The sequence below is a fragment of the Sorex araneus genome, chromosome X, assembly GCF_027595985.1.
Source record: "Sorex araneus isolate mSorAra2 chromosome X, mSorAra2.pri, whole genome shotgun sequence".
Lineage (NCBI taxonomy): Eukaryota > Metazoa > Chordata > Mammalia > Eulipotyphla > Soricidae > Sorex > Sorex araneus.
In genome coordinates this window covers 344,992,926-345,014,117 of record NC_073313.1, presented here as the reverse complement: position 1 = coordinate 345,014,117, position 21,192 = coordinate 344,992,926, and the positions used below count along the sequence as shown (strand labels likewise).

General features: G+C 44.2%; 1 protein-coding gene across 1 annotated transcript in view; it reads left to right on the top strand.

Annotated features, from left to right (window-relative positions):
* Positions 1-7,938: 7,938 nt before the first annotated feature.
* Positions 7,939-21,192, top strand: part of ADAM17 (ADAM metallopeptidase domain 17) — a 52,579-nt gene continuing 39,325 nt past the window's right edge. Inside the window, exon 1 of the mRNA XM_055121499.1 lies at positions 7,939-8,197. Within this exon, the coding sequence (XP_054977474.1) occupies positions 8,101-8,197 (97 nt within the window). The 5' untranslated portion in view covers positions 7,939-8,100. The remainder of the gene's footprint in view (positions 8,198-21,192) is intronic.

Sequence of the window (21,192 nt, the reverse complement as noted above, 5' to 3'; positions counted from 1 at the left end):
TCAGGGGAGAGAGAAAGGGATTTAAGAAGGAAAAGAACCAACGTAGCTCTTTATTTTGGGTGGCATTCAATATATAGGGCATAGGATAACTTTGCCAGCAAAATCTAGGTTACACAGTGCAAATAACTGTAATTAAAAGCAAAGTTTCTTAATTTTATTTTTTAAATTTTTATTTATTTTTAATTTCATTTTTTATTAATTTATTCTTTTATTGAATCACCATGTGGAAAGTTACAAAGCTTTCAGGTTTAAGTCTCAGTTATACAATGCTCGAACACCCATCCCTTCACCAGTGCACATATTCCACCACCAAGAATCACAGTATACCTTCCCCCCACCTCCCCAGCCCCCCACCCCTAAAGTTTCTTAATTTTAAAAGAAAAAAATACCTAAATGGTTGTGTGTGAATATGGATATGGTTACTAAATTTTTATTTATTTTGCTTTTTGGGTCACACTGAGCGATGCTCAGGGATTACTCCTGGCTCTGCATTCAGGAATTACTCCTGGCGGTGCTCAGGGGACCATATGGGATGCCAGGAATCAAACCTGGGTCAGCTTCATGCAAGGCAAGGACCCTACCCACTACCCACTGGGCTATTGGTCCTGCCAAACTAAACTTTTAGAATAAATCTTGAAATATTTTTAGTGAAATGGCTGGTTTTCTTCTCTTTCTGAAGTTGGAAGGGAAATCCGGTTTCAAGTATACCTGATTATTTCTTGACCATTTAAGAATCCCCTCCCCTCCCACCAAACAATCATTAGTTGGTCAGTGAATAATCTCAAACATCCTCCTTCCCTTTACATATGTTTTTCTGTTTGGGGGCGCATCCGGAGGTACATTTGGTTTACTCCTAGTATAGTGCTAATAGGCCTCTCCTGGTGGTGCTTAGAGGACCATGAGGTGCCAGAAAGCGAAACTGGGGATCCTTCCTTCAAAACAGGTGCTCTAGCCTTTATTGTTTTCTTCTTGCTCTAGTTTTACTTTCTACAAGATCTAAAATAGATTTCTAAATAAAGCTATTAAAAACTTTCTAAGTAAAACTTTGGAAACTAAAGTTCTTGATCCATGACTTTGTATATAGTGCAGTTTCACACAGGTTTGTTCAGTGTGGGAATAATAAAAATTTTATTTATTTTACATTTTTGGTTTTGAGACACAGTAGTGCTCAGGATTTACTTCTGGCTCTGTGCTCAGGAGTCATTCCTGGAGGTATTCAGGGAACCACATCCCAGGTCAGGTATCACTGTGGGCTCATTTGCACGCAGGCAATAGTTTTAATTCCTGTACTCTATCTCTAACCCAGGAATAATGAACATTTAATTAAAAAAAATTTTTTTGGCCACACCGGTGATGCTCAGTGGTTATTCCTGGCTCTGCACTTAGAAATTATGCCAGGTGGTGCTTGGGGGACCATATGGGATGATGCATATCAAACCTGCATTGAGGGGCTGGAGCGATAATACAGTGGGTAGCATGTTTGCCTTGCACATGGCCGACCCTGGTTCGATTCCCGGCATCCCATATGGTCCCCTGAGTCCTGCCAGGAGTAATTTCTGAGTGCAAAGCTAGGAGTAACCCCTGTGCATCGCAGGGTATGACCCATAAACAAAACAAAACAATACCAAAAAGCTTGCATCGATTGTGTGCAAGGCAAGTGCCTAACCTGCTGTACTATTGCTCTATTCCCCATAATGAGCATTTTAGAGAGTAAAGGTTGTATGCAGCAGATTGGGGCAGGTGAGATTGGTATAGGACAAAAAGTGGCTAATGGGAGAACTAGAGATGGGATGAGTGAAGAATAAAACAAACAAAAAACTCAAAGCCAGCCACTTCTCCTATCATTTAAATAAAATGTCTAACCAATCCTCTGTGTGTGGTGTTAGGAGCTGAACTCAGGGCTTCACACATGCAAACACATGTACTTTATCACTGAGTGCCATCTCCACCCTCTTATCAGTTTTTTTTTTTTCTTTTTGGATCACACCCGGCAATGCACAGGGGTTACTCCTGGCTCTGCACTCAGGAATTACCCCTGGCGGTGCTCAGGGGACCATATGGGATGCTGGGAATCAAACCCGGGTTGGCCGCGTGCAAGGCAAATGCCCTACCCGCTGTGCTATTGCTCCAGCCCCTCTTATCAGTTTTTATATGCATTTGGCAACTAACTCTTGAACCATATGTGGCTATAGCAAATGTTTAAAAATTTGACTTTTATTTTGTTGTTTATTTTACTCTTTACTTTTGGGCCACACCTGGCAATGCTCAGGGCTTCCTCATAGCTCTGCTCAGGGACCACCTCTGGCAGTGTGTGGGGAATTATACAGTACGAGGGATTGAAGCCTGGTCAGCTGTGTGAAAGCAGTATCTTAACCAATTGTACAATCTTTCTGACCCTACTTTTAAATTCACTTGCAGTATCTAAATCATAATTCATTAAAGATTATTTTAAAAATCTTGTGTTATTGAGATTCTGAGATTTACAGTAAATACTATCAATGATGGTTTACTGTGCACTTAATTCCAACACCACACCCATCAGCAGTGTACCTCTGTTCCTCCCCACAAGGGTCATTCCTTTCAAACTCCTCCACCCACCATCAGTTTTGTGGATCAGTTCTCTCATTGTGTTGCCTTTGACCCCTCGTTGCTACTTTGCTATGTATCTTTTTTTTTTCTTTTTGGGTCACACCTGGCGATGCACAGGGGTCACTCCTGGCTCTGCACTCAGGAATCACCCCTGGCGGTGCTCAGGGGACCATATGGGATGCTGGGATTCGAACCCGGGTCGGCCGCGTGCAAGGCAAACGCCCTACCCGCTGTGCTATTGCTCCAGCCCCTGCTATGTATCTTTTAAAAAATTTTTTATTTTCATAAAGTTGTTCACAATAATTGATTACATTCAATATTTCAACACCAATCCCACCACCATTACACCTTCCCACCATCATTATTTCGAAGTTTCCCACTCAAGCTACTCCATAGGCAGATGCTAATCTATTTTGTATTGCTTGTTATGAATAGTGTAAGATGTCTATAAGAGTCTATCTCACAGTGATTCAACAAAAAACCAAAAAATATAGCATATCATGCAGCTGCGTGCTCCTGAGATTCTAAAAATTTCAGTAATTGGGGTCCAGAGCCATCTCTGCAGTGAGCTGCTCAGTTCTGAGATCCATTTGTGAGTTTCTGGATCATGAGTGTTAATGTGCTTACATGGCACCCGGAGGCATTGCTGTGTATCTTTCATCATCATCATCATCATCATCATCATCATCATCATCATCATCATCATCATCATCATCATCATCATCATCATCCTGTTGATCGTCAAATTTCTTGAGTTGTCTCAGTAATGGCTCCATTTGTCCTAGCCCTGAGATTTTAGAAGCCTCTCTACTCGTCCTTCCCAATGATGCCGTATTGGAGGCTCTTTCAGGGTCATGGGAATGAGACCCAGCATTGTTACTGGTTTTGGCATTTGAATACAACATGGGGAGTTTTCGAGGTTCTCCCATGGGGGCAGGAAACTCTCGGTAGCTTGCCAGGTTCTCCCAGAGGGAGAACTAGGCTATAAGATGTCATTTCCAGGAGCTTGGTTTTAAGTCTCTGGATGTTGGCCATTGGTGGGATTACACGGCGCCAAGGGCAGTCCCTGGATGTGACCACCTAGCTACTGGAAAATGGGAAATCTGGCGAAAGAGGTCCAGTCCCGACCCGAGCAGGCTTGGAGGTCTCAGCCCCGGGTCCCACACACCTGGGTTCCTCTGCCTGTACCTTTATGCGTGAGGTTCGTCCGAATGTGTGGAGAGGGCCCCTGAGTATGGCTGTGGCTAGGCTCTGGAGGTCTTTGGCTGAGGGAGCTTTGCCCGGGGCGGGGAGGGAAACTGAAGCCCACCCACTCCGAGGGGCCCTGGGGAAGACAGCAAGAGACTCTCTGTGTCGCTCTCTTCCTGGAGCTTGGTTTTAAGTCTCTGGATCTTTGTATCTTTATTTACTTTTATTTTTGGGTCACACCTGGCAATGCACAGGGGTTACTCCTGGCTTATGCACTCAGGAATTACTCCCAAATCATATGGGATGATTTCCAACATCCCATATGCTCGGGTGACCATATGGGATGTTGGAAATCAACCCTGGTTTGGCCATGTGCAAGGCAAATGCCCTACCTGCTGTACTGTTGTTCCAGCCCCTGCTGTGTATCTTTAAATCCCACATTTATGAAAAGTTTTCATACGTTATGAAAATACCTAAAAAATGTTTAAAAAATTTAGGCACCATGATTTATAAAGCCTTTATTACTGGAGTTTTTGGACATCCAATGTTAAATCTTGAAAAATTCTATAGCATGGGATCATCAATCCTCAAGTAGTTTATTAAATTCCAAATTCAAAGAACTGCTTTAGGTGTGGAGAGGATCTTGGGAGCCAGTCAGCCTGTTCTTTATTTTGAAACGGATGATGATGTGTAACAAAGTGCCCCCAATTTAAGAGCTTATAACAACAAACATTTCATTTCAGGGTCAGAAATCTGGGAACGGCTTAATTGGGTGGTTCTGGCTCGAGATCTCAAGAGGCTGTGGTCAGGCTGGGAGGCAGTGGAATCATAGTCACCTCGAAGCTCAAGAATTCAAGCACTAGTCCTCACTTGGAGAACTTTTGGCGAGTCTGTTGCTTGTGGTTGTTGGCTATTGACCTTCATTCCTATGACTTCTCTATAGGCTTTTTTTGTTTTGTTTTTGGGTCACATCTGGCAGTGCTCAAGGCTTACTCCTGGCTCTGTGCTCAGGGATCACTCCTGCTGGGGTTTAGGGAAACTTAGGCGGGTCAGGAATCAAAGCCAGGATGTTGGTGTGCCAGGCAAGCATCCTGTCTGCTGTGCTCTCTCCAGTACCTCTATAGGTCTATGGAATAGTCTCATGTCCTGAAAAGCTGGCTTCCCCGCAGGGAATGATCCAAGAGAGCCTAAGAAAGCAAGTACCGCAGATAGAAAACTGCCTCTTAGATTTTTCTTTCTTTTTTTTTTTTTTGCGGGGGGTGGTCCATAGCTGAGTCTCTTAAAAGGGAATTTTGCAGGACCAGGGATAGAGGGGTTCCTGGTACCACATATGTATATCTAAGCACCACTAGTGATTCCTGAGCCAAGAGCCAGGAGTAAACCCTGAGAACTACCTGGTTCAGCCCCCAAATCAACCAACCAAAACAACAAAAAATATAAAACCCCCAAAGACCCTAATTTTGCAAATGGAACATTATTCTGTTTAAGCTATGCTGATGATCACAATGCTGTGGTTGGGTGTGGGAGTTGACTGACTGTATAAATTAGTCAGTATCATGAAACAGGGCCCAGGAGGAACTATCTTGGCGATTAGCCAACTTCTGTGGCTACCACAGAGGCTATCAAATTTCCCAGTTATTTCTACTCCATCGGGCAAAACTTAAAAAGAATGACTGGACATTTATTTTATTTATTTATTTTTTTTTAAATTTATTTATTTTTAATTAGAGAATCACCGTGAGGGTACAGTTACAGATTTATACACTTTTGTGCTTATACTTCCCTCATACAAAGTTTGGAACCCATCCCTTCACCAGTGCCCATTCTCCACCACCCGTAAACCCAGTGTCCCTCCCACCCTCCCCAATCCCATCTCCCCCCCACCCCACCCTGCCACTGTGGCAAGGCATTCCCTTCTGTTTTCTCTCTCTAATTAGCTGTTGTGGTTTGCAATAAAGGTGTTGAGTGGCCGCTGTGCTCAGTCTCTAGCCCTCATTCAGCCCGCAACTCCCTTCCCCCACATGGCCTTCGACTACAATGTAGTTGGTGATCGCTTCTCTGAGTTGACCTTTCCCCGGAACGTGAGGCCAGCCTCGAAGCCATGGAGTCAACCTCCTGGTACTTATTTCTACAGTTCTTGGGTGTTAATGACTGGACATTTAATTTTAAATTTCAGTGTACAGAGTGTGCTGAAAATGTCATTCTTTGCAACTACTTGCATTTAAGAATAAAACTTTAAAAAAATATATTAACACAAATTGAATTATTTAGGAGATAAAAGAATAAAAGTTTGGGAGTCTCAGAGATGCCTCAAAGGGTGGGAGAAGCTTGTCTGATTCCCAGAATCACAGGCCCTGCACTCAGTTCTGGGGGAAAAGGGAAAAAAAGAGGGCACTTGGCTAAGTGGCTTCTATGAGCAAGAGAGTTTTTGGAGGACAGTAAGAGATAGTAAGATCTACTAAAGTTATAAACGGGATAGTGCTTAGATTCTCAGAAAATTGATTTTTTATTGTACAAATACTGAGTACATAAGTTGCAGAGGTGAATTTTTTATGATTAGGTATACCATCATTGTACATGTTTCATGGAGACAGTAACGACTCAGATGAATACACCGAGTTAATAAAAATCTGCACGTTATGGCAAATAACCATGGGAAAGGATGCCGAGATCTTCATGAGGCCTACCCAACAGAACCTAAATTTATTTAATTAAAAAAAAATTTTTTTTTTTGGTTTGGGGTCCCCACCCCGCAGTGCTCAGGGCTTACTCTGCTCAGGGAGCACTTCTGGGGGGCTTGGGGAACTGTATGGGGTGCTAGGGATCGAACCTAATTGGGTGCATGCTGGGCAAACACCTATCTGCTGGCCCCAGAGCCGAAATTTAAACCATAGTTTGAGTATTTTGTATTAGCAACGAGCCTTGAAACCTAACTAGGCAGGGCTGATTTTACTCCCTACAAGTTACCATTTCACAATGGAAAAATCAACTGTTCCAGCGAGCACACTCTTGGAGTGGAAAATGCACGATGTCCCACTTACATCAACTTCAGCTCAACCAAAATAACAATCACGCATCGATCGATAGTGGCGCGGATGCTCCGGAACCACCAACACTACATTACAGAGAGCAGAAACTATGCAAAGGATTGCGAAACGGGGTCACCAACGGGGCCTCGGGAAATCTCCACCCTGGGCTACAGGACCCAGCAAGTGCTCTGACTTGTAAAGAAGTCGGCCGTAAAATGTTTAAGTTCTGTTATCTAAACTAGCTCCCATCACGGATGAGGACTAGACTTTAGGCCGCCGGTGTTTGGTGTTTGGCGGGTCCTCTTACCCATTGCTACTTCAAGCGTGCAGCAGCTTGTGCCATCTCCAAGGTTCACCTTTTGGGGGTGGGCGCAGGGTTACTACACCTAGCGGTGCTGGGCGGGGGATCGAACTCGGGGCCTCGAGTGTACAAGAGTTTCACCTCTTTGGGTAACTGTCCCAGCTTACAACGACCTTCCTTAAACAAACACACACACACACACACACACACACACACACACACACACACACACACAACCAAACAACACCCCCCACACAACCAAACAAAACCCCAGACAGACCAAGCGCGGGGGTGTTGCCACCCCTGAAAGGTGGCCGACCCCCGACCTGAATCTCAAGCAGCGGCTTCTCCATCCCGGGGACCACCGACCCCGAGCCTGGGCGGCTCCTCCAGCTCATTTACTAAAGACGAGGGAGGGGGGATGGGGCCCGAAAGTGGGAGCGAGCCGGGGGTCTGCGGGATGCCCCTCTGCGGGCCTCCTCACGAGCTGCCGCCGGCCCCGATGGCGGTCACCTAGGGACAGAGGGGAAAGCCCGGCAGGGTCGAGTCAGGACGCCGCGCTCCGCCCCGCAGCCAGTAACCGCTGAGCAGCAGCAGCACCACTAGCAGCGGCAGCAACAACAGCGGCCGCGGGGCCGGGAGGGCGTGGCAACATGGCGACGCGCCTGCGCGGGGCGGAGCGAGAGCGAATTTCCCAGCGTGCCGCGCGGCGCCCGGTTTCCGGATGTGGGCGGTGCGGGGGCAGGCGGCGGCCGGAAATGGGCTGGGCCTGCTTCTGGCAGCGCCGCCTGCACTTCCGGGGGCCTGGAGCCCGGCGTTGGAGTCTTCCGGCAGGAGGCGCGGGAGGAGAGAGAGATTTGAGGGGCTGGGTCGGGCGGGTCTCTTTCTCCCCCGCTCTGCCCCCCGCCTCCCACCCATGTGAGCCGCGTCCCGAGCCCCGGTCAGGCTCAGGCTGCCGAGAGGGTCGGAGCCGGCGGCCGCGCGCGGGGGAACATGAGGCGTTCTGTCCTCTTCCTCAGCGCGCTGGTTCCCTTCGTGTTGGCTCGGCGACCGCCGGACGAGGCGGGTGTGGGCTCCTCAGAGCGACTGGGTGAGAAGCACGGCGTGGGGGGTGTGGGGCGGACGTGGGGTCGGGTCGCCCCGGGGCGCTCCCGGCAGGAAGGGGGTGTGGCGCGCGGGGTTTCGGGCCGGACCCGCGCGTGCAGGCGCGCGGGAGACGACCCCCGCCTGCCGGGGTCTGCGTGTGCGGGCGCGTGTGTGTGGTGTGGTGTGTGTGTGTGTGTGTGTGTGTGTGTGTGTGTGTGTGTGCGCGCGCGCGCGCGAGGGAGACGACCCCCACCTGCCGGGGTCTGCGTGTGCGGGCGCGTGTGTGTGGTGTGGTGTCGTGTGTGTGTGTGTGTGTGTGTGTGTGTGCGCGCGCGCGCGCGAGGGAGACGACCCCCACCTGCCGGGGTCTGCGTGTGTGCGTGTGTGTGTGTGTGGGGGGGGAGTGTATGTGTGTGTGTTTGTGTGCGCGCGAGGGAGACGACCCCCGCCTGCCGGGGTCTGTGTGTGCGTCTGCGGGAGATGACCCCGCCTGTCCGCGTGTGTGTGTGTCTGCGTGTCGGCCTCCCTGCCGCCCAGGACCCCGTGTCTGCTCGGCCCTCAGAGGAACCTACTAGAACCTGTGGGAGGCACTTAGGCAGCTATGTGGTCGGAAGGCGGTGGTGACTGCGGAACTCCTCTTGGCAGTGACTTTTTTTTTTTTTCTTTGCTTTTTGGGTCACACCCGGCAATGCTCAGGGGCTACTCCTGGCTCTGCACTCAGGAATGACTCCTGGCGGTGCTGGGGGAATGCCGCGTGCAAGGCAAACGCCCTACCCGCTGTGCTATCCCCAGCCCTTCCCCGCCCCCCCCCCCCCAGAGCTGCCGAAGCACCTGCCAAATGACTGTAGTTTGGGAGGAGGAGAGAATGGCTGGGATTTGGGTTCGCGGGGGTAGGGGTCCCTTCCAAAGCCTGCCAGGTCACTTCCCGCCTGATGCTAACCCTTCCTGGGAACTCCTGCTTTGCATTTTTTAAATGAAGTGATCCCTTGGATCAGCTTGGGGTGGTGGGCGGGCGGGGGAGGGATTGGCAGAAAAGTGGAGGATTCTTGGAGAAATTGGATTTTACAGGATGGATGCCCATAGAAATGTCAGCTTGGGTGGAAGTTTGTCTAAAGTTGTGGTTAAGTTCCTTTTAATCTTTAAAAAAAAAAACACACACACCGCCAAATTGACGTTTACAATTCGGTTTGATGAATAATAAAGGATCTATTTCCAGTGGGCTCAGATCGTTATGTAGTTTTGCAGAGTTGTGCTGGTCCCCAAGTCACGCTAATTACGCTTTTGCATGGTGTTTTTATTTTTCTTTTTAAAATAAATGGACAATATTGTGGTGGACTGATACAGGTATGAAAGGTGTAGGTATTTTTCCCTGAACAGCTAGCGGCCTTGTGGTTGGCGGTCTCGGAGGTCATGCCTTGTGCCCTTGGGACCATATGTAGTGCCAGGGATTGAGCTGGTATCAGCCACAGACAAGGAAAGCGCCTTAACACGTTACCATTGCTCTGTCAGGTTTCACTAGATAAAGAGCTAACCCTAAGCAAGAAAAATGAAAGTATGGACTTGTACTTTCATTAACTATATGTGGCACCGACAGTACAGAATCAGACTGTCCGTCTTCAGAAGTTTCTTGAATAGTGAAATGGAGTGCTAAAGAAACCTTAAGGAGGAGAGTGAGAGCAGATGTTATCATGAGGGAGCTCAGAACCTAACCTGGGAAAGCTAGGAAGGCTTCCTGAAGGAGGTGATTCCTGGGCCCATACTTTTAGTTAGGCTGGTGAAGAGGGAAAATAAGTACCATCTTAAAAAATGACAATTAGAGACTCTTGTTGAACCTTGGAGCAGCGACCTGCAGTGGCAGGTCCTCAGGTGTAAAAATGTTGAAAACCACTTGTCTGCGGTCTTGGTCATAACCGCCAGTCGGTGGATTGGTATGCAGGACAAGTGTTGTTCCGCTGCTGTGAAGAGGCTGAAGAATGCTGCCTTAGAGACCAGATCTTTTTTTTTTTTTTTTTAAATGGAAAGAAAAAGTGAGTTCCAGAATTATTAGAGTCGCATGTGAGATGAGACCAGAAAGAGTACTGTGGTAAAGTGCTTGCCTCGCTTGCAGCTGACCAGGATTTGATCCCCAGCACTCCATATGGTCTCCTGAACCCTTCCAGGAATGATCACCAAGCACAGAGCCAGGAATAAGCCCTAAGCACTGCAAGGTGTGTGTTCCCCCCTCCCAAAAAAGCACATATAAATGTGCCTTGTGGGGATTTTTTTCTTCTTCAGAATAATGATTTTTTGTGTCTGATATCTATGTCTGTTGCTGCTGAACTTAATTTCTACATTTTAGATTGAATGGGTCAGTGTAAATTTAGATTGTTTAGATTCAGTTTGCCCAGTGATTAGTTTCATAGTAAAGGTCAAGGCTTTTTATTAGCTTACTTATATGCTGTAACAACAGTACTAAATACTGATTAGGAATTTGACAGTTTTTCTGTTTTTTTTTTTTTTTTTCTTTGGTGAGGGGGCTTAGACTTGACGGTGTTCAGGGATCAGACCTAGTAATGCTTGGGAGACCGTATGTGATGCCTGGTATCGAACCCAGGCTAGCCACATGGAAGACCTACTACAGTACCTCTCTACCTCCTGACAGTATTTTTCTGAGGGGAAAAAAATCCACGTAATAGAATCCTGGCTTTTGGTGTACCTGTACCAAAATAATTTCAATTGATCTGTTGTGAATTGCATAATTTAGGAAAGTTGTAAGTCATGTGAGCTTAGTCATGATGATAATATGTTGAAGTTGCTGCTGGGGTGTATAAGTTTCACTTTGATTTCAAAAGTGTTTTTCCCTTTGTCTTCTAATAAAAGAGGATGTAAAGGGTGGAAGAAAAATAATTAGTCACAGCTGAGGGATATAAATTTGTATCTGAAACAAACTTTGACATTTACCTAAAGGTTATTGGTGGGTATCCTCCACATTTCTCATTGACAGCACCTTTTGGCTCAGTGTTCTGAAACCTGGCTAAATTTTGATTAGTCTGCTTTCCTTTGAAATGGCAACCTTGAACCATCCTGACTCTAAGAGAGACTATGACTCTGAGAGACTATGCTGTGTGCAGATTAAATTTGATTCAGTTTTGAGAGGGGTCAGGAAGAGGGGCGCTGTACTGGAACAATCCAGTGGGGCAGTAGTGATCTTGAATGCCATTGTGGGTGCTTTCTGTTTGTGCACTTAAAAAATGCAGATTTCCATTGGGCACTTAGTAGTATTTTATCTGAAAAGGGGGCTGTAGGCCAGATAAATTTGGGAATCTTTGTGCTAATCAAAGTGAAAAACTGTTTAGAATAGAATGAAGACAGTTAAGTATAGACTAGATCGAATAGAGTTAAGTAGAGAGGTGGAAATGAAATTTTTTGCCTTTGTGGGATTTTCCAAAATTAAGTATTGATGTTCCTACCCAAGTGTGATTAGTTTATAATTCTTCATTTGTGAGAGATACAGGTGAAAGTATTACTTGTTTTGGTTTTGGAGCCTCACCTGGCTATGCTCAGGGATCATTCCTGGTGGGGTTTGAGAGACTGTGTGTGGTGCTGGGTATTAAACTTAGGTTGATTGTGTACTTGTGTATTGTCTCTCTGGCCTTTAGGTGGAAGAAAATCACTGTCACTGCCTCCCATTGCTCATCGATTTGCTTGAGCAGGTACCAGTAACAACTCCATTGTGAGACTTGTTACTGTTTTTGGCATATCGAATACGCCACGGGTAGCTTGCCAGGCTCTGCTGTGCGGGCGAGATACTCTTGGTAGCTTGTCAGGCTCTCTGAGAGGGACGGAGGAATCGAACCCAGGTCGGCAGCGTGCAAGGCAAATGCCCTACCGCTGTGCTGTCGCTCCAAATATGAAAATTATTGGAAGGGATATAGAGACAGAAAAAGGTACCACTGGGGCAAGGAAATGAAGGGACAGTTTTTCAGTAGGTACCTTAATTTACCTTAAATTGCAGGGGTATCCCCCTCTCTTCTTATATGGTTACCATGATACAGATAGGTTTTTTTTTTTTTAAAGCAGTCCCAGCCCCTAAGGACAATCTAATAAAGTATACCAAACAGGAACATTCTACTAATTTTTTTTTTTGGTGTAGCGGTTGGATTAGGGCCAGGCACACGGCACACCAAGTTATGCTCCAAGCTCTATACTCAGGGATCACTCCTGGCGGTGCTTGAGGTACCATATAAAATACTGGGGACCAAACATCTTATTTGTTGTACTTTCTCTTTGACCCAGGGCATTCTACTTTAAATAGTGTGGAGAGCCTATAATCTCTGCCTTTCTTGAATTTGTAACTTTTTCTGCTGTATGACATGAACCAAACCAATTTCCTTCCAAGGTTCTCTTGGGATGTGTACTTTCATTTGGGATCAGTTTTATGTTCTGGTCTTGTTGGAGAGTGTCTCAGGATAAATAACCTTGCTGAAGAGCTCGCTTGCTCTCTTTCGTGCGCTCTCTCTCTCTCTCTCTCTCTCTCTCTCTCTCTCTCTCTCTCTCCCCTCATTTTTCATCTTTTTTTTTTTTAAGAGCTCTTTATAGGGTATTATATGAGGGAGGTTATTCTTCATCCTTCCTAACTGGTATAAATACATAAAATTTAGTTTGTAGTTCCCAGGCTCTGGGGTCCATTGTTTCAGCAGGACGCTTTGCTCTCCTTTTCTCATACCCTTGTTCCAAGGAGGAATCAGTCATGCCTGGGACTTACTGTACAAGAGTGTGACCATGTCACTCCTTGGCCTGCCTGGTTTGGGGGATGATGACAAGAAACACATCTTATATGTCTTCTGCCCAAACAAACATTTGACAGTTGTCTGGGCATTACCTTTTCATCTTGAGACCAGAAGCAGGAGTCCGATGTCGATAGTGTCATTTGAGGGCACTCTGCAGCAGAGCAGTGGAATGTGAGCCACTGTATTCCAGGAAAAAGCAATTTATCATTGAGAGAAAAGAGTAAGTTAAAAGCACACAGATGTTCTCAAACTCTTACCTTTTTTATTGCTTAAAAATAAATTGATTATGGGGGGTGGGGAGGTGCCTTAAAGGGCTAAAGTATGTTTTTATATGCAGGAGACCTGGGTTTGATTCCTGGTACTGTATGGTCCTCTGAGCACAATTGTGTGTGACTCCCAGAACTAAACCAAAGCAAACAAACCAACAAAAGTGCTGACTCTGGGTTTGATTAAGAAATAAGGGTCCTATGTTATTGACCAAAGTTAGTAGTTATAAAAGCTTATCCTGGAGATGAAACAATTCAGAAATAAGAGAAGGGTGAGATGGGAAGTTATTAAATCTTCTAGAGTTTATTTCACTTCTTCTCTAGAAAGCCAGTAGTTGCTTTCTAGACAGGAAGGTCCAACTTTTCTCATTTTTCCTTTGAGAACATAGAGAAGAAACAAAGTATTGATTGCTTTTTGCCATTGATGTTAATATTGAAAATAATATAACAACAGATCTGCTTTCTCCATGCTTAAACTTACTATATGATTTATTATTAGTGTAATTGCAAATATATGATAACTTATTACAAAAAAAAATCCTATGTGATGGGGCTGGGGAGATAATACAGTGGGTAAGTGGCCCTTGCCTTGCATGCAGTTGACCCGGTTTCTCTCCCTGGTGCCCCAGATTGGCCCCCCTGAACCTTCCAGGATTGATCTCTGAGCACAGAACCAGAGTTAAGCCTTGGGCACAGCTGGATGTGACCTCCCCCCCCCCAAAAAAAAAAAAACCAACTAAAAAACCAATGTGAATGAACAGTATAATTGTAAACTATATGTTAATACAATCTAGACCTCCAGAATTCTGCTTTCAGTTGTCCTTTTTCTGTTATCCTTTCCCAAATCTGCTGCTACTCAGCTTTTTGTAATCTCATTGAGTTGGTGTCACTATCTTTGCAGCACTCTAGGCAGAAACCCACTGGACTTTCCATGATCTGGATTGCTCAGTAGTTTCCTGGTAGATTTCCAGACTCCAGTCTTATTGGCTCTAACCCATTTTTCATAATGCGGTAACAATTTTGAATTTCTAGATGTTGTCATTATTCAGAGTGAAAAATCCTTTAGTTTTAATGACCCTCACAGCCCAGCCTTTGTCTGCCTTTCCTGCTTCACACTTCCTGGTGTTCTATGTTCTGCAGTTCCACCCTGCCAAGCTGCTTTAATTTTTTTGGGTATTCTATTGTGCATTTCTTTTTTAAAAAGTAAAAAGTTCGGTTGTTTTTGTTTTGGAGCCATACCCAGCAGTACTCCTGGCTTTGTGTTCCGTGATCACTCTTGGTCCTGCTCAAGGGACCATATGCAGTGCTGTGGATTGAACTAGGCTGGATTACAAGCGAGGCAAACTCCTTAATCCTTGTACTGTCTTTCCGACCCCCTATATTGTGTATTTCTTTGGATTTCAATAAAAAAAAAACCTCTTCTTTTCTCCTTTGACTGCCTTTATCTTTGAATGTCCTTGCTGTGTTCTTCCACAACTTCCAGCAGCTTCCTTTCTCTTAGCACTGGACATACTTTATAATAGCACTGTAGCACTGTGTTGTTCATCAATTTGCTCAAGTGGGCACCAGTAACGTCTTCATTGTGAGACTTGTTATTGTTTTTGGCATACTTTGTTATTATTATTATTATTATAACTTTTTGCTTTTGGGTCACACCTGGTGATGTTCAGGAGTTACTCTTCTTGGCTCTGCACTCAAAAATTACTCCAGGGGGGTTGAGGGTAGTTAAGATAGAGGAGGGTGCATTATGACAACATTAGTTGGAAATGATCACTCTGGACAAGAACTGAGTGCTGAAAGTAGGTAAAGGGATATGCAAGATAGCTTTTCAGCATCTGTATTGCAAACCATACAGCTTAAAGTGAGAGAGAGAAAGAGAGAGAGACAGAGAGAGAGAGAAAGGAGGGAGAGAGAGAGAGAGAGGGAGGAGGGAGAGAGAGGAGAGGTGCATGCAATAGAGGCAGGGGTGGGGAACGACTGAGAAGTGGGAGGGAAACTGAGGACACTGGTTCTGGGAAATTACTCTGGTGGAGGGATGAGTGTTGGAACATTATATGACTGAAACCCAATCATGAACAACTTTGTAAAAATAAGTAATTTAATTGGAAACAAATAATTACTCCTGGCAGTGCTTAAGGGACCATATGGGATACCAAGGATCAAACCTATGTTGGCCATGTGCAGAGCAAATGCCCTACCTGCTGTACTATCACTCCGGGCCCTATAAAAATTTTTCAAGAGATTTTTTTTTCCTCTCAGTGTCACAGTATTTTCCCCTCTATATCTGCGATGACTCAAACGTATTTGTTGAATATATCAAACGGTGGGATCTGGTGGATGAGGGAAATAAATGCCATGTGTGCAAAGTAGAAGGAAGAAGGGGTGGGTGGGGATGGAAAAGATGAAGCAGCATCGAAAAGAATGTAGGGATCTCAAGTCTGAGAGGACAGGTCACGGGACGGAAACTAGCTCTTGGCAGGACAGGGAATATCTGAATATTCAAATCTCATCTTTGAATTTTCTCATTTTCAATTACTTGGTAGCTAAAATAAGAAATGAGAAAAGGCTCAGCCGATTAAGGTGATTACTAGAACAAGTTGTGGAGAGTAAGGAAGGTATTCTCATTCTAGAGTGCTGGCAGCCATTATGGAGTTTTTCTGGTTTGTTTTTGAGCCACACCCAGTGGTATTCAGGGCTTACTCTAGGCTCTGTGTTTAGGGATCACTCCTGGTGGAACTTGGGGGACCATATATGTTGCCTGGAATTGGCACAGGTCAACTGCATGTCAGGCAAACATCTATCCTCTGTACTATCTCTCCAGCCCTGTTTTGGAGATTTTTTTAAAAATCAAGAAATCTTTTTTTTTTTTTTTTTTAATCAGCTCTTGGTCTATGGGGGAGATAGAAAATTTGCAGGAAGTTGAGATTACCAAAATTTAGAATTTTGGAAGTGAAATGTAGTAAAAGACTGATTTGGGGCTGGAGGTGTAGTATAGATGTTAAGACACTTGGCCTTGCATGCAGCTGACCTAGCTTTATCCCCAGCACCCCATGTGGTCCCCTGAGTATAGAGCCAGGAGTAGGCCCATATTGGGTGTGGCCCAAAAAACCCAAAACAAACAAAAACTGGCACAGTGTCTCAGAGGTGACTAGCAAGTGATAAGATAGGAGCTAGAGGAGAGATTCTAGTGGCTGAAAAAAGGGAGAGCTTTTACCCTGATTGTAATGTCTCTAGGACATTGACTTGGGATAATGCAGTTTTTAAGAGAGAATAAACTACAATGGAAGCATGTTCAGCGTTTTAAGTTTCTTTAGCAAGCAGCATATTAAAAATGCTTAATATAGGAAGCATACATAAAATTGGTGTCCTGCTTTATTTTGGGCCATACCCCGTGGTGCTCGGTTGCTTCTCCTAGCTCATGCTCAGGTTTCCATGTAACGTGGCGTATCAACCTTGGCCCCCTGCAGTGCAGAGCATGTGTCCCATCCCATTACCTTATCTCTCCGGCCTTACTGTATGAACTTTTATTACCTTAGTTTATTTAGTATTATGATATAACTATTTTCCCATGTTCTTAGCATTTTTCTTAAAATGTTTCTCAAAAGTTCTTAGACTTGTTTTCCCATATTATTAATAGCGGGGGTCTGGAGGGCTAGTCTTGGGATTAAGGTGCATACTTTACATGTGGTTAACCTGGGTTGATTCGGACACGGCATGTTTTCCCTGAGCATTGCCAGGTGCAATCCTGGAGGCCCCTGAGCACCTCTGGGTCAGGCTGAGTAATCCTTACATCCTTGGCTCTTGCACTGGACTGCTGTTTTTTTTTTTTTTTTGACACTTGGAAGAACTCTGATTTTCCTGTTTCCTAGTTATTACTGTGTTTTTGATTTTTGTTCTTTAAAATAATGCGAAGCTCAATAGCAGATGTCTTTCTATTTAATGTTCTTTCTCCTTCACTGTGTTCTGTTTCTCTGCTTCTGTCTTATTGCTTAACAAATTTGAGTGTGTTAACAGCATGAGGAAGGAAAGTTGAAGATTTCTGATCCTTAATTCTAGAATTTTCGATTGTGAAAACTGCAGGGAGACATGAAAATGGGCATTTTTGATGAGTTCCCGGGTGATGCAACTGGTGTGGGGTCTGCACTTTGAGAACTGCTGGCTTATATTATTGTCGGTGAAATGAGGTTAAGTTTCTACAGACAGTAGGAGTGATTATGATCTTGAATGAAACTGCGTCATGTACCAACCTGTTATGGGGAAGTTGAGCTAAAAGATGATATCAGTATTTCACTACTAAGAATTTGTGCAACTTATGAACATAGGAGTGCTGTTTTGTGCAAGATTTTGTGCTGGGTATTAAGACGAGGATACTGTGATGAATAAATCATAGCCTCCTTTGACAGTTTTTATTATCTTTTTGAGAGAAATGTATGTCACTTACAAGCTTTAGACAAAGATCTAGCAAGCAAAGGGCTTCAGTATAGTGAGAGTCATGTTTGGAGACCTGTTCTTGGAAGACAGTTCAAGTGGTAGAGCATGTGTCTAGCATGTATATGGTCTTGGATTTGTTCCCCAGCACTGGTAGGAGTGGCCCCTATTTTTTTTTTTTTTTTTAAGTTTAACTTGATTTTGGACTGGGATGTGTCTCAGTGACAAAGTGCATAGGTTTGGTCATTGGTACCACCAAAAAAGTTAAAAAACAACAACATAGAAAACCAAGAAAATCCAAGAAGAGACAGGCTATTTTTAAGGAGCTTAAAAAGTATGACATCAATAAAACTTGGAGTTTTCAGACAAGTTTTGAAATTTAGATCCTCTTCTTTGTTAGAAATGACTTATATGCTCTGAGTTTGACTCTTCATCTATAAAATGCAGCTATTATTCCAGTGCTGTTTGTGGAGCTGGAATAAAACACTAAGCAAGGTGTCTTCTGGGAAACAAACACTGCTAAGATTGTTGAATAGGTAAGCTTCCTGAAGGTGCTGCTAAGCACTGCGATTAGCAAGGCCCAACCACCAGCAACCATCCATTGGCATGAAAGTGATTGATGTCTTATGAAATGATTCTCTGGATATTTATTTTGATTTTGGGGTCACACCCTGCAATGTTCAGGGGTTACTTTTGACTTTGCACTCAGGGATCACTCCTGGTGGTGCTTTGGGGACCATATGGGATCCCAGGGATCGAATTTGGCTTGGACGCTTGCAAGACAAACACTATCTACTGTACTATCTCTTCAGCCCTCTGGATTAAATTTAAAAGGAAAATTTTCAAGTAGGTGGCACCCAACAAGTATGATATTTGCTAACATTTTATTATTTATTTAGACCCTTTATGAATTTTGGTATTTCCTCTGTGTCATCTATCTCTTCTGCATAAGTGGCAGTGATTTTTCTGTTATTCCTTCTTACCCCTTCCATTCTCTTTGTTGTTCTTATTGCAATAACCAGGGATTGAATGCATATTTGGTTGTGGTGTTTTGGTGTTTGCATACTTGTACTTGCCAGTGATTGTACACTTTTGGTTGCAGTACTTGCACATGTGCTCATAGTGCAGTGGTATCACACAGCTGGCCTCTGTGCTTATATGCTTTTTAGTTGTGATATTTGACAGGGGTTGCACATTTTAGTAGCACTACTTGCATTTCCCTCTCTGTGGTGTGCTGGAGGATATCACAAATACTGTTGTAGTGCCTGGGATCCTACAAAGGATAGCTGCTGGGATAACGCTGGGTGCATGTGGAAAGCACCAGGCATCAAACTCATGCCTCGTGGTTGCAAGCCTTTTGCCATTGAACCATCCTTGGGCTGACCTTCCTCTGTTTAATGCTGTTTGTCAGTAGTGTCTTACAGATAGCAGTAAATTAAGAAATTGAAGAAAGAATCAATTGGATGGTAAGAAAAGGGAGACAGTCATTGAATTTGGTTTTTATTTGTTTGTTTTTGGACCACACCTGGCAGTGATCTGGGGTTACTCCTGGCTCTGCACTCAGGAATCACTCCTGGTGGTGGTATTCAGGGGACCTTATGAGATGCTGGAGGGTTGAAACTGAATCTGCCACGTGTGAGGCAGGCGCCTTTCCTGTCTACTATTGTTCAGGCCCCTGGATTTTTTTTCCTTTTGTTTTTCTGTGCCGTACTCTGGTGTACTCAGGGCTTATTCCTAACTCTCTGCTAGGAGTAAGTAAGGGAACCATGTGCTGTGTTGTGCATTGAGCCATGGTTTGATATATGCAAGCAAGTATCTTAATCCTTGTACTATCTCTCTGGCCCTGAAGGACAACTAGTCTCAGAAGAGATGCCAAGCCAATAAAACTCCCAGGTAGACCAGTTTCTGGCCTGAGAGCTTTGGGACTTTCTCAGAGAGTGAGCGGGCAGCCTTCCCCTACCCCCTTGTTCTTCCAGGAGGTCCAGCAGTTCCAGCTCCATCCACACTCCAAATTCTCTGGCATATAATTGGCTCAGCTTCACTACTAATCTTGGAAGAGACACCAAGCTGATGATGTGTCCCAGTTCCACAACTCCTGGTGTGCGCAGCCACATGACACCTCCAAATTTCATAGTACTGACAGCTGTGTAGGAGCACAGCAAATTAGATGGAAAATTGCATAGAAATCCACTAAGTTCTGTAAGCAAAATCAGTAACACAGAGGTCTCATCTTTCACCAAACAGCTCAGTAAATCCTTAGACAATGACTTTAATCACACCATTGTGAGATATAATAACTCACAAATTTTCTTTTTTATTTTTGGGCCACACCCAATGATGCTCAGGGGTTGTTTCTGGGTTACTCAGAAATTACTCTTGGCGGTGCACTGGGGACCATATGGCATGCCAGGGATCAAACCAAGTGGCCTACTCACTGTATTGTCTCTCCAGGCCCCACTGATTTTTTTCACTGAGCTTTTTTTTTTTTAATCCATTTTTCATTTATTGTAACAAGCAATATAAAGTTAATTATCTTGTGGCTGTTAAGGAGCAGGCTTGTGGAGTGGGTGGAAACTCGGCATGTTGGTGGAAGGACAGTCACACAGAGGTGGAATTGGTGTTGGAACATTGAATGCCATCACAACTGTATGAACAACTTTATAAACAAGCTTTTTAAATTAAGGTAAATTTAAAAAAATGACTGAGGGCTAGATTGCATGTGAGTTTGAGACCAACACTACGTGGTCCCACAGACATAGCTTATAGTCATCCTCCTGAGCCTGCCAGCTGTGTCCACAGACCAGAAAAATAAAATAATTCAGGATGTTTAATCATATTTTTTGTTGGCCGTACCTGGTTGTGCTTGAGACTGCTCCTGGTGGTGCTCAGAGGACCATAAGGTGCTTTGGATTGACTCCAGGACTTCTGTGTTTGTGGCATTGCCCCAGCCTGTGGCATGGTCTCTCTGATCCCATTAGGAGAATATTTAACTTCAGTGGTAGTGTACTTATATTTTAAGCTATTGCTATTGTTTTTTGAAGTCGTTTTAAATACACTGGAAAGATTTAAAATATCTGTTCTTTTGCAGTAGTATTTGCTGTTAAGAAAAGCCTCAGGTCAAATATTTTTAGTTTTTCTGGAGACTTAAGTCATCAAAGTTGTTGTCAAAATCCTCCTGGTTCTGGAAGAGGAAGCAGTTGCTGCCAAAGAAGTGACTTACATGGGTAGCAGGATAGCATTGGTGTTGTTTACTCCTTCTCTGTTCCAAATAAAACTTATTTGTGCTTTTGCTATCTTTGGGACAGTTCTTTAGTTCCAAGTAATTCTGGTAAAATAGTTTTTTTTCCTAGGAACTAGATTAGCTTTACCACTTTTACTTTCTGATGTTCAGTGGATTGATACTCCATCATTTCTGTTAAAGGATGTCAGTAATAAGTACGATCCCACTTCTTAAAACAATTATTTTTAATTAATAAAATTTTAAAAATTAATTAAAGTACCACAATTTATAAAGCTTATCATAGTTGAGTTTCAGG